Consider the following 12,078-nt stretch of genomic DNA (forward strand, 5'->3'; position numbering starts at 1 on the left):
GCAGTACAGTGTACAGTCAGCAAGCAGTTTAGCTTACCTTGACTTAGAAGAATTCCAGTGTTGGATAGCCAAAGCCAGCTAGCTAACATAATGTAGCATCCCTCTCCGAGTGTTTGAGTAGGCTAAACTAGCTAGCTGCATTCACTAAGGGAAAGTGAAAAAAATACAAGGAAACCTCTCTCTCCTGCTTCTCTATCATTTTTGAAGAAGTTAATTTGTTCAAAAATGTTCAACTATTCTCTCTCTCTCTTGAGTAAACTACTGACCACATTTTATGCACTGAAGTGCTAGCTAGCTGTAGCTTATGATCTCAGTACTAGATTTATTCTCTGATCCTTTGATTGGGTGGACAACATCTCAGTTCATGCTGAAAGTATTCTGATAGGTTGAAGACCGTCATCTGGAATTTGACATAATTACTGTGTAAGTCTATGGAAGGAGGTGAGAACCATGAACCTCCTAGGTTTTTGTATTTAAGTCAATATACCCAGAGGAGGACGGAAACTATCTGTCTTCCGGCTACACCATGGTGCTACCCTACAGAGTGCTGTTAAGGCTATTGTAGACCTTCATTGCAAAACAGTGAGTTTTAATTCATTATTTGGTGACATGTAAACATATTTTGTATAGTTCTAACTAAAAAGGATAACTTTAGTAATGTTTCACTATTTATATTTTTATGAAATTCACTGAGGATGGTCCTCTGAGGGATCATAGCTATTTTCAATCAAATTCAAGAGTTCATTGAAATGTTTTATGCTTTATTATGGTTGGTGTCTTGACAAATGTGTTCAAAATCCTGCGACATAAAACATAACTTTTCTGTCCTTGCATTTATGGCAGTGTGAATTGTCGTTATATCATATATAAATCATTAATCAGTTAAAATAGACATTGAACTTGAACTCTGTAGAATCCTGGATCTAACTCTCAGACAATCTCAGAAAAACAGTGTAAGTACATAACATCTCCTTATGTTATGGGGTGAAAACAGATTTCATCGGCAGACATATCCAAATGCATTGGAAAATTGAATGCTTCTAACCGAAAGAGTCACCTCACCTCAATACTTAAAACCTAAAAATCTGTACTGTCATTAACGTGGTTCTTCAATAATTATACATACTACTGGTTGGATTTGATTTGGTGTCCAGCTGATTAGTTGTGCCTTAATATTTTCACATCATCATCATCTGACCCAGAAAGGAATTTTCTGAATGACAGTCAAGTAGTGAACAGCTGTTGTGATGAGACAACAGCCCAAGTGCTGGAAAAAAAATTGTGTTTGCGAGGAATGTCCAGAATATTTTGGTGTCTCACTCCTTACGCCAGTGAAGACAGTTGTGCCGGGATCCACATTGGATCTAAGATCCTTAGCGAATTGATGTTGATCATCTATTGTTGTCTGCTTTATTTATAGCAGGATCTCATTCAATTTTTTAACAGAGATAAAAAGCATCACGGTAACGAGTTCATGTTTTCATATGTTTTTGTGCCTCGGATTGGACAGTTTACTGTATGCAGTTGCGCAATAGTCAATACTACACAACACCCAAAGCTATTTCTATTCATTATTCTGGATATAATGACAAATTACCGTACACAGCCTGTCCAATATCATCTGGTAATGAAATAACATGATAAATACATTTTGTTTTCCATGTTAGACCTGCATTTTTAAACAATACAAGGAGCATGGAGGAGCCTACTTGAATTTGGATTTGGAGCTCAGAAATTCAAGTAGGCTCCTGGAATAGGCCTACCTTGAAAATCAGACATTTTCTCAATTTGATGCTTGAAAACTTATTCTAATTATTGTAGGCAATTTATAAATTGTCCTGCTCCCTTATAATTAATTATCTGTGATAAAAAAAAAAATCAGTTTTTGTGAGAGATGTGGCCACTTTATTTTTCCGCAGCTTCAAATGAAGGGTGTTGCACCACGCTGTTGCGGTAAAACCACGTGCGGTTATTATGAGGACGACATCTAATGTTGGCTTCAACTTGGCTTTCCATACAGATCCTTCCATTAAAAAAGGAACCTGGTTTTTGGTCACTTTCTCATTATAAAAACAGCGATGGTGAGATTCAAATGGTGAGATTAATGCTACCTCTATTCATGTGTGCCTGCATCGACCACATAGGATACAGAAAAATCCCCATGCATCCAATCGATTTAATCGGGCAATGTCCACATTATTCTCACATACTGTATTTTAGAATGTAGTAATAATTGAAATACTAATGTATTGATTGGCAAGGCCTAAAAAATACATTATTCTTAAAGTGGTAATGGCCTACTTTATTGACACTTTTTGGGGGGAGCGGGGTTCTATATCAGGCCCTGTATGTACAATTATTTAAAATGTACAATTGGATAACAATTGTATAACAATTGTACAATTGCGGTCATTGAAAATTACAATTAAGTGCTTGAAAAAGTCCCTGAAAGTCTTTGAATTTGACTTGCCAATGTCTGTATGAACCCTGCTTAAAGGATGTATAATCCTAGGCCTATTTTGTTGAATACTATAGGTGGAGATATGGGCCAATTTGCATATATTCACTTGTATTCCTCCAAGTGCACATGTGGAATGCACGAAAGTCCTTTTTAGTTTTGTTCAAACCATTCTGAAATGTTTATCCAATGTCACACACCGGCCCCATTATTTATAGAAAGACCCATCTACACCACAGAATGCATGGTCTGGTCAGAGTCTTCCACTGAACTGAGATACAACACAGACTAAGACTTTAGTTATACATTAGTTACCATATTTGGAGAGTAAAAAAAAAACTTGAATGAAGGGCAAATTGGCAAATCATACAAGTCACTACACATTTATAACAATACAGTAAATGACATTGTGTGTGGTAAATACACCCCAGTTTAAGTGAAAGCCAGGTGGATTGAGAGAGAACAGTGGGTTGACCCAGACACTGGCTGACCTGACCTCAGGCCCTGCTCTTTGTTCACTGACTATCTATGTCTCTCAGGAGTCAGGCCCTTGACTGGCTGGGTGACTCAGAGCGTCCCCTATATGCTCTGTCACTCTACACCTCACACCTTCTCCATGCAGGAATGTAGCGAGCAGATGCAGCCAGCCAGCCAGCCAGCCAGCACCACACACACACACACACACACACACACACACACACACACACACACACTCTACTCAGGGATGATAGAAATTAGGAAGAAAACGTATGGAACTGCTGCTAGCACTTCTACAAAAGGTCAATAATGCCGCTCCCGACTACTTTCCCAGTGGCAGTAATGAAGGCATGAAAATGTCATCTCTGAAAAGTCTGTTCTTTCAAGTGCTAGGTACTGGTTGATTGACAGTCTACTCTCTCAGCCATGCAGTTGCAACAGTGACATTAGAGCTTTTTCTTAACCATACTTGTTCTTTGGCTTCCTCTACAAACTAAGCAACTTCCTTACCAAGCTGATTCAGTCCCAAGTCAAACACGTCTCTCTCTGATGGTTTCTGTACTAAATAAAAGTCTATGTATGAGCCGATACATATGAACATCACAAGCAGATTGTCTTGCAGAATCAGCTGGAGAAAAATAGCCCAGTCTCAGTAACTATTGGATTGAGTATGAACAGCTGATCTGTGGTCAGTGTGTGTCCTATGTGTTGGTCACTCACCACGCCGTAGGAATAGGTGTCACAGGTCTCAGACACGGGCAGGCTCTGGATGACCTCCGGGGCCATCCAGGGGAACGTGCCTACCAGGGACATGTGTGTGGTGTGGGAGTGGAACCGGGACGCCCCAAAATCACAGATCTACACAGGGAAACAGGTACTGGTGAAGGTCCGGGTTTTAGCAAGAGTTGTGAGAAAAAGATTTTGGGTAAAACCAGTATGCAAACGTATGAGCCCATGTATTCAGGAATGTGCAAACAAATGTACCTTAAGAACTCTGTCTGCCGTCACAACCACTGCAATAGAAAACATGTCTGTCAAGTCAGGAAAAATATGTATATTCAGGTTTCTTCTAATTCAGCTTATGTAAATCAAATCAAATTTTATTTGTCACATACACATGGTTAGCAGATGTTAATGCGAGTGTAGCGAAATGCTTGTGCTTCTAGTCCCGACAATGCAGTGATAACCAACAAGTAATCTAACAATTCCAAAACTACTGTCTTATACACAGTGTAAGGGAATAAGGAATATGTACATAAGGATATATGAATGAGTGATGGTACAGAGCAGCATACAGTAGATGGTATCGAGTACAGTATATACATATGAGATGAGTGTGTAGACAAAGTAAACAAAGTGGCATAGTTAAAGTGGCTAGTGATACATGTATTACATAAGGATGCAGTCGATGATGTAGAGTACAGTATATACGTATGCATATGAGATGAATAATGTAGGGTAAGTAACATTATATAAGGTAGCATTGTTTAAAGTGGCTAGTGATATATTTACATCATTTCCCATCAATTCCCATTATTAAAGTGGCTGAAGTTGGGTCAGTGTCAATGACAGTGTGTTGGCAGCAGCCACTCAATGTTAGTGGTGGCTGTTTAACAGTCTGATGGCCTTGAGATAGAAGCTGTTTTTCAGTCTCGGTCCCAGCTTTGATGCACCTGTACTGACCTCGCCTTCTGGATGATAGCGGGGTGAACAGGCAGTGGTTCGGGTGGTTGATGTCCTTGATGATCTTTATGGCCTTCCTGTAACATCGGGTGGTGTAGGTGTCCTGGAGGGCAGGTAGTTTGCCCCCGGTGATGCGTTGTGCAGTCCTCACTACCCTCTGGAGAGCCTTACGGTTGAGGGCGGAGCAGTTGCCGTACCAGGCGGTGATACAGCCCGCCAGGATGCTCTCGATTGTGCATCTGTAGAAGTTTGTGAGTGCTTTTGGTGACAAGCCGAATTTCTTCAGCCTCCTGAGGTTGAAGAGGCGCTGCTGCGCCTTCTTCACGACGCTGTCAGTGTGAGTGGACCAATTCAGTTTGTCTGTGATGTGTATGCCGAGGAACTTAAAACTAGCTACACTCTCCACTACTGTTCCATCGATGTGGATAGGGGGGTGTTCCCTCTGCTGTTTCCTGAAGTCCACAATCATCTCCTTAGTTTTGTTGACGTTGAGTGTGAGGTTATTTTCCTGACACCACACTCCGAGGGCCCTCACCTCCTCCCTGTAGGCCGTCTCGTCGTTGTTGGTAATCAAGCCTACCACTGTTGTGTCGTCCGCAAACTTGATGATTGAGTTGGAGGCGTGCGTGGCCACGCAGTCGTGGGTGAACAGGGAGTACAGGAGAGGGCTCAGAACGCACCCTTGTGGGGCCCCCGTGTTGAGGATCAGCGGGGAGGAGATGTTGTTGCCTACCCTCACCACCTGGGGGCGGCCCGTCAGGAAGTCCAGTACCCAGTTGCACAGGGCGGGGTCGAGACCCAGGGTCTCGAGCTTGATGACGAGCTTGGAGGGTACTATGGTGTTGAATGCCGAGCTGTAGTCGATGAACAGCATTCTCACATAGGTATTCCTCTTGTCCAGGTGGGTTAGGGCAGTGTGCAGTGTGGTTGAGATTGCATCGTCTGTGGACCTATTTGGGCGGTAAGCAAATTGGAGTGGGTCTAGGGTGTTAGGTAGGGTGGAGGTGATATGGTCCTTGACTAGTCTCTCAAAGCACTTCATGATGACGGAAGTGAGTGCTACGGGGCGGTAGTCATTTAGCTCAGTTACCTTAGCTTTCTTGGGAACAGGAACAATGGTGGCCCTCTTGAAGCATGTGGGAACAGCAGACTGGTACAGGGATTGATTGAATATGTCCGTAAACACACCGGCCAGCTGGTCTGCGCATGCTCTGAGGGCGCGGCTGGGGATGCCGTCTGGGCCTGCAGCCTTGCGAGGGTTAACACGTTTAAATGTCTTACTCACCTCGGCTGCAGTGAAGGAGAGACCGCATGTTTTCGTTGCAGGCCGTGTCAGTGGCACTGTATTGTCCTCAAAGCGGGCAAAAAAGTTATTTAGTCTGGCCTGGGAGCAAGACATCCTGGTCCGTGACTGGGCTGGGTTTCTTCTTGTAGTCCGTGATTGACTGTAGACCCTGCCACATGCCTCTTGTGTCTGAGCCATTGAATTGAGATTCCACTTTGTCTCTGTACTGACGCTTAGCTTGTTTAATAGCCTTGTGGAGGGAATAGCTGCATTGTTTATATTCGGACATGTTACCAGACACCTTGCCCTGATTAAAAGCAGTGGTTCGCGCTTTCAGTTTCACGCGAATGCTGCCATCAATCCACGGTTTCTGGTTTGGGAATGTTATCGTTGGTATGGGAACGACATTTTCGATGCACGTTCTAATGAACTCGCACACCGAATCAGCGTATTCGTCAATATTTCCATCTGACGCAATACGAAACATGTCCCAGTCCACGTGATGGAAGCAGTCTTGGAGTGTGGAGTCAGCTTGGTCTGACCAGCGTTGGACAGACCTCAGCGTGGGAGCCACTTGTTTTAGCTTCTGCCTGTAGGCAGGGATCAGCAAAATGGAGTCGTGGTCAGCTTTCCCGAAAGGGGGGCGGGGCAGGGCCTTATATGCGTCGCGGAAGTTAGAGTAACAATGATCCAAGGTTTTACCACCCCTGGTTGCGCAATCGATATGCTGATAAAATTTAGGGAGTCTTGTTTTCAGATTAGCTTTGTTAAAATCCCCAGCTACAATGAATGCAGCCTCCGGATAAATGGTTTCCAGTTTGCAAAGAGTTAAATAAAGTTTGTTCAGAGCCATCGATGTGTCTGCTTGGGGGGGGATATATACCGCTGTGATTATAATCGAAGAGAATTCTCTTGGAAGATAATGCGGTCTACATTTGATTGTGAGGAATTCTAAATCAGGTGAACAGAAGGATTTGAGTTCCTGTATGTTTCCTTCATCACACCATGTCCCGTTAGTCATGAGGCATACGCCCCCGCCACTCTTCTTACCAGAAAGATGTTTGTTTCTGTCGGCGCGATGCGTGGAGAAACCCGTTGGCTGCACCGCCCTGGATAGCGTCTTCCCAGTAAGCCACGTTTCCGTGAAGCAGAGAACGTTGCAGTCTCTGATGTCCCTCTGGAATGCCACCCTTGCTCGGATTTCGTCAACCTTGTTGTCGAGACACTGGACATTGGCAAGAAGAATGCTGGGAAGTGGTGCGCGATGTGCCCTTTTTCGGAGTCTGACCAGAAGACCGCTACGTTTCCCTCTTTTTCGGAGTCGTTTCCTTGGGTCGCTGCATGCGATCCATTCCGTTGTCCTGTTTGTAAGGCAGAACACAGGATCCGCGTCGCGGAAAACATATTCTTGGTCGTACTGATGGTGAGTTGACGCTGATCTTATATTCAGTAGTTCTTCTCGACTGTATGTAATGAAACCTAAGATGACCTGGGGTACTAATGTAAGAAATAACACGTAAAAAAACTAAAAACTGCATAGTTTCCTAGGAACGCGAAGCGAGGCGGCCATCTCAGTCGGCGCCGGATGTAATATTTGCCTCTGGCTATATCCGTTAGGTGTCTTTTATATAGACTCAGACACATAACAGAAGGCTAGATGATGATGAATCTGAAATCTTACCATTCCTGGACTTCAGGTCTCTGTGGATAACCTTGACCGGGGCCTCTGAGTGTAAATAGTGCATGCCTGATGGGGAAATAAAGCACATTTCCTCTGACCAATCAACGGGCAACCAGGCTGATATAAACAAGTCTGTGTTCATCTGTGCTCTCCTAAATGCCTCATCCATGCCTTCCTCACAATGTCCATTACTTATCTAAACTAAGGACACAGATTAATCACATGTAGGCCTTCGTGTTTTGACTTCACTTGTTCTCAATGAGACCGTATTGTTCTCAATGAGTTGGAATAGACCCCGAGCGTACATATCTGAAATATATTCTACTGCTGAATTGCTAACGAGCCAAAACAAATGTGGAATCTCAGTCAGTGTTTAAGTTTAGTCAAATGGCTTTGCAAAAATTCGACAAGAACACGTACCCTTGCAAGTTTTAAAGGAGCTAAGACAATGAATCATGACTGTACCTTTGGCAATCTCCATGGCCCAAGTCATGACCTGTTCCTGGTCCATCTCCTCACTCTCTGCACTGGACAGATAGTCATACAGGGACCCTCCACTGGCATAATCTGTGGTTAAAACACATACCATTATAAGACTCCCAAAATAGCATTCACATTGCTCTGCACTATCAAATAATGTCTTTATACTATAGTTAAAGGTCCAATGCAGCCGTTTTCATCTCAATATCAAATCATTTCTGGGTAACAATTAAGTACCTTACTGTGATTGTTTTCAATTAAAATGGTCAAAAAGAAACAAAAATAGCTTCTCAGCAAAGAGCAATTACTCAAGCAAGAATTCTGCTAGGACTGTCTTGGGGTGATCTGAGTGGGGAGGGGAAAACTGAAAACTAGCTGAAATTTCAAGCGGTCTTTTAGAACAGCTCTTAAATGCTGACCAAACCGCCAGCATTGCATCTGCATAACCAGGCGCTAAAATATAACTTGGTTCTAGTTTAGATGCTTGACGTGCTGCAAGTCCCGCCCCTCCCATCTACTCATTGGGTGATTGAAAGAGGAACAAGGTCCACGCTTCAGCCCAGTTTGTGACGGTAATTCACCTTAAAGTTGGTTGCCAACCATCATATAAAATGAACAAAAATATAAAGAGATATGCATCTGTTGGTCACAGATACCTTAAAAATAAGATAGGGGCGTGGACCAGAAAACCATCTGGTGTGACCGGATTTGCCTCATGCAGCGTGACAAATTTCCCATGCATGGAGTTAATCAGGCTGTTGATTGTGACCTGTAAAATGTTATCCCACTCCCTCTTCAAAGGCTGTGCGAAGTTGCTGGATATTGGCAGGAACTGGAACACGCTGCCGTACATGTCAATCTAGAGCATCCCAAACATGCACAATGGGTGACATGTCTGGGAGTATGCAGGCCATGAAAGAACTGGGACATTTTCAGCATCCAGGAATTGTGTACAGATCTTTGCGACATAGGGATGAATCGTACGACAAAGGGCCTCAGGATTTTGTCACGGTATCTCTGTGCTTTCAAATTGCCATCAATAAAATGCAATTGTGTTCGTTGTGTGTATCTTATGCCTGCCCATAACATAACCCCACTGCCACCATGGGGCACTCTGTTCACAATGTTGACATCAGCAAACCGCTCGCCCATACGACATATGGCTGTCTGCCATCTGCCCGGTACAGTTGAAACCGGGATTCATCCGTGAATAGCACACTTCACCAGTGTACCAGTGGCCATCGAAGGTGAGCATTTGCCTTCTGAAATCTGTTACGACGCCGAACTGCAGTCAGGTCAAGACCCTGGTGAGGATGACGAGCATGCAGATGAGCTTCTCTAAAACGGTTTCTGACAAATTGTGCAGAAATCCTTCAGTTGTTCTATCCCACAGTTTCATCAGCTGTCTAGGTGGCTCATCTCAGATCATCCAGCAGGTGAAGAAACCGGATGTGGGGGCCCTGGGCTGGCGTGGTTGCACGTGGTCTGCGGTTGTGAGGCCGATTGGATGTAGTGCCATATTCTCTAAAACAATGTTGGAGGCAGCTTATGGTAGAGAAATAAACAATAAATTCTCTGGCAACAGCTCTGGTGGATATTCCTGCAGTCAGCATGCCAATTGCACGCTCCCTCAAAACTTGTGGCATTGTGTTGTGTGACAAAACTGCACATTTTAGAGTGGTGTTTTTATTGTCCTCGGCACAAGGTGCACCTGTGTAATGATCATGCTGTTAAATCAGCTTATTGATATGCCACACCTGCCAGGTGGATGGATCGTCTTGGCAAAGGAGAAAAGCTTACTAACAGGGATGTAAACAAATTTGTGTACTGAATTTGAGCAATATAAGCTTTTTGTGCATATGGAACATTTCGGGGATCTTTTATTTCAGCTCATGAGACATGGTACCAACACTTTACATGTTGCAGTTATATTTTTGTTCAGTATACATTTCTTTGATTGTTTATACTGTACGTTATATACTGTACGTTATATACAATGCCTTCAGAAAGTATTCACACCCATTTACTTTTTCCAAATGTTGCTGTGTTACAGCCTGAATTTAAAATGGATTAAATTGAGATGTATTGTTACTGGCCTACACACAATATCCCATAATGTCAAAGTGGAATTACGTTTTTTGAAAATGTATAAAAAACTGTCTTGAGTTAATAACTATTCAACCCCTTTGTTTTATGGCAAGCCTAAATAAGTTCAGAAGTAAAAATGTGCTTAACAAGTCACATAATCTGTTGTATGGAGAGGAAGGAAACCACTCAGAGATTTTACCATTAGGCCAATGGTGACTTTAAAACAGTTAGAGTGTAATGGCTGTGATAGGAGAAAACTGAGGATGGATCAACAACATTGTAGTTACACCACAATATTAACATAATTGACAGAGTGAAAAGAAGGAAGCCTGTACAGAATAAAAAGTAACAAGGCACTAAGTAATACTGCAAAAAATGTTGCAAAGAAATTCACTTTTTGTTCTGAATACAAAGTCTTATGTTTGGGGCAAATCCAATACACACACATTACTGAGTACCATTCTCCATATTTTCAAGCATAGTGGTGGGTGCATAATGTTATGGGTATGCTTGTAAGGACTAGAGAGTTTTTCAGGTAAAAAAAAAATAAACGGAATGGAGCTAAGCACAGACAAAATCGCTAAGCACAGAGGAAAACCTGGTTCAGTCTGCTTTCTACCAGACACTGGTAGATTAATTCACCTTTCAGCAGGACAATAATCTAAAACACAAGTCCAAATCTACATGGGAGTTGCTTACCAAGAAGACAGTGAATGTTCCTGAGTGGCTAAGTAACAGTTTCAACTTAAATCTACTTGAAAATCTATGGCAAGAACTGAAAATGGTTATCTACACTCTTAGAAAAAAGGGTTCCAAAAGGGTTCTTCAGCTGTCATCATAGGAGAACCCTTTTTAGTTCAAGGTAGAAACCTTTTTGGTTCCAGGCAGAACTTTTTGGGGTTCCATGTAGAACCCTCTGGGGCAAAGGTTCTGCATGGAACCCAATAGCCAAATAACCTTTTTAGGTTCTAGATAACACCTTTCTTTCTAAGTGTAGCAATGATCAACAACCAATTTGACAGAGCTTGAAGAATTTTGAAAAGATTAATGGGTTGCACAATCCAGGTATGGAAAGCTCTTAGAGAAAGAGACTCACAGCTGTAATCGCTGCCAAAGGTGCATCTACAAAGTACTGACTCAGGGGTGTGAATACTTATGTAAATTAGATATTTCTGTAGTAAATTTTCAATAGATTTCCTAAAAATATCTAAACGTTTGTTATGGGGTATTGTGTAAAAATCCCAAAATGTGGAATAAATCAAGGGGTATGAATACTTTCTGAAGGCACTGTACATAGTCTTAGCAAGAGTTTTGGCAGCAAGTTAAACCTATTATAATATTCAGCTACCTACGTTAGTTTAGCTAGCTAGCTACCGGGCTCAGCCTCCTAGTTTCCTAAATGACAGTGGCCGAAGAATCTAGTGCAGGCAATAAAAAAAAATGTCAGTAAAACCAGCTCTAGCTTAGTTTACAAGAAAGACTGATGTTTATTTTCTCCACGTAGTGTACAGCAGCAGCGAAAAAATGGAAACAGTCATTTTCAGAGAGTCCCCTGCAATTTGACCCCCCTTTGTGCGAAAGAAAGGCCTATACAGAACAGGCACTTGCTCACTAGCTAATGATAGGATGTAGCCAGCTTGCTTTCAATAATGTTAAACTTGAACTGGCTAGGTAACGTTAGCTAGCCAACTAATTTCAACTCAAAAATATAATAACTAACCGGGATTCGCAAGTTAGGTAGCCAGCTAGCATTCGGGGGCTTCGTTTGCTAACCCAAAACAACATGCCTGTTCTTATAAAAGTTTGTGTATTTTCTAGGGCAAAAATAAATGAAGGATGGTACTTATCTACTAAATATATAGCTATGGCAGCATAGCAAAACGTATCAGCAAGCATTCAGGAACGTACACAGCTGGTTGCATAGTA

The 12,078-nt window shown here is 42.5% G+C and overlaps 1 protein-coding gene across 4 annotated transcripts in view; it reads right to left on the reverse strand.

The window, feature by feature from the left end:
* Nucleotides 1-12,078, reverse strand: part of LOC118367065 (mitogen-activated protein kinase kinase kinase 20-like) — a 54,350-nt gene that overhangs the window by 19,027 nt on the left and 23,245 nt on the right. For all 4 annotated transcript variants that reach the window (XM_035750063.2, XM_035750061.2, XM_035750062.2 and 1 more), the window contains exons 4-7: nt 8,050-8,151; nt 7,585-7,650; nt 3,920-3,948; nt 3,656-3,793 (exon numbers count right to left, since the gene is read on the reverse strand). In XM_035750063.2, coding sequence (XP_035605956.1) covers nt 3,656-3,793; nt 3,920-3,948; nt 7,585-7,650; nt 8,050-8,151 — 335 coding nt within the window. The remainder of the gene's footprint in view (nt 1-3,655; nt 3,794-3,919; nt 3,949-7,584; nt 7,651-8,049; nt 8,152-12,078) is intronic.

This window comes from Oncorhynchus keta, chromosome 34 (genome assembly GCF_023373465.1).
Source record: "Oncorhynchus keta strain PuntledgeMale-10-30-2019 chromosome 34, Oket_V2, whole genome shotgun sequence".
Taxonomy (NCBI): domain Eukaryota; kingdom Metazoa; phylum Chordata; class Actinopteri; order Salmoniformes; family Salmonidae; genus Oncorhynchus; species Oncorhynchus keta.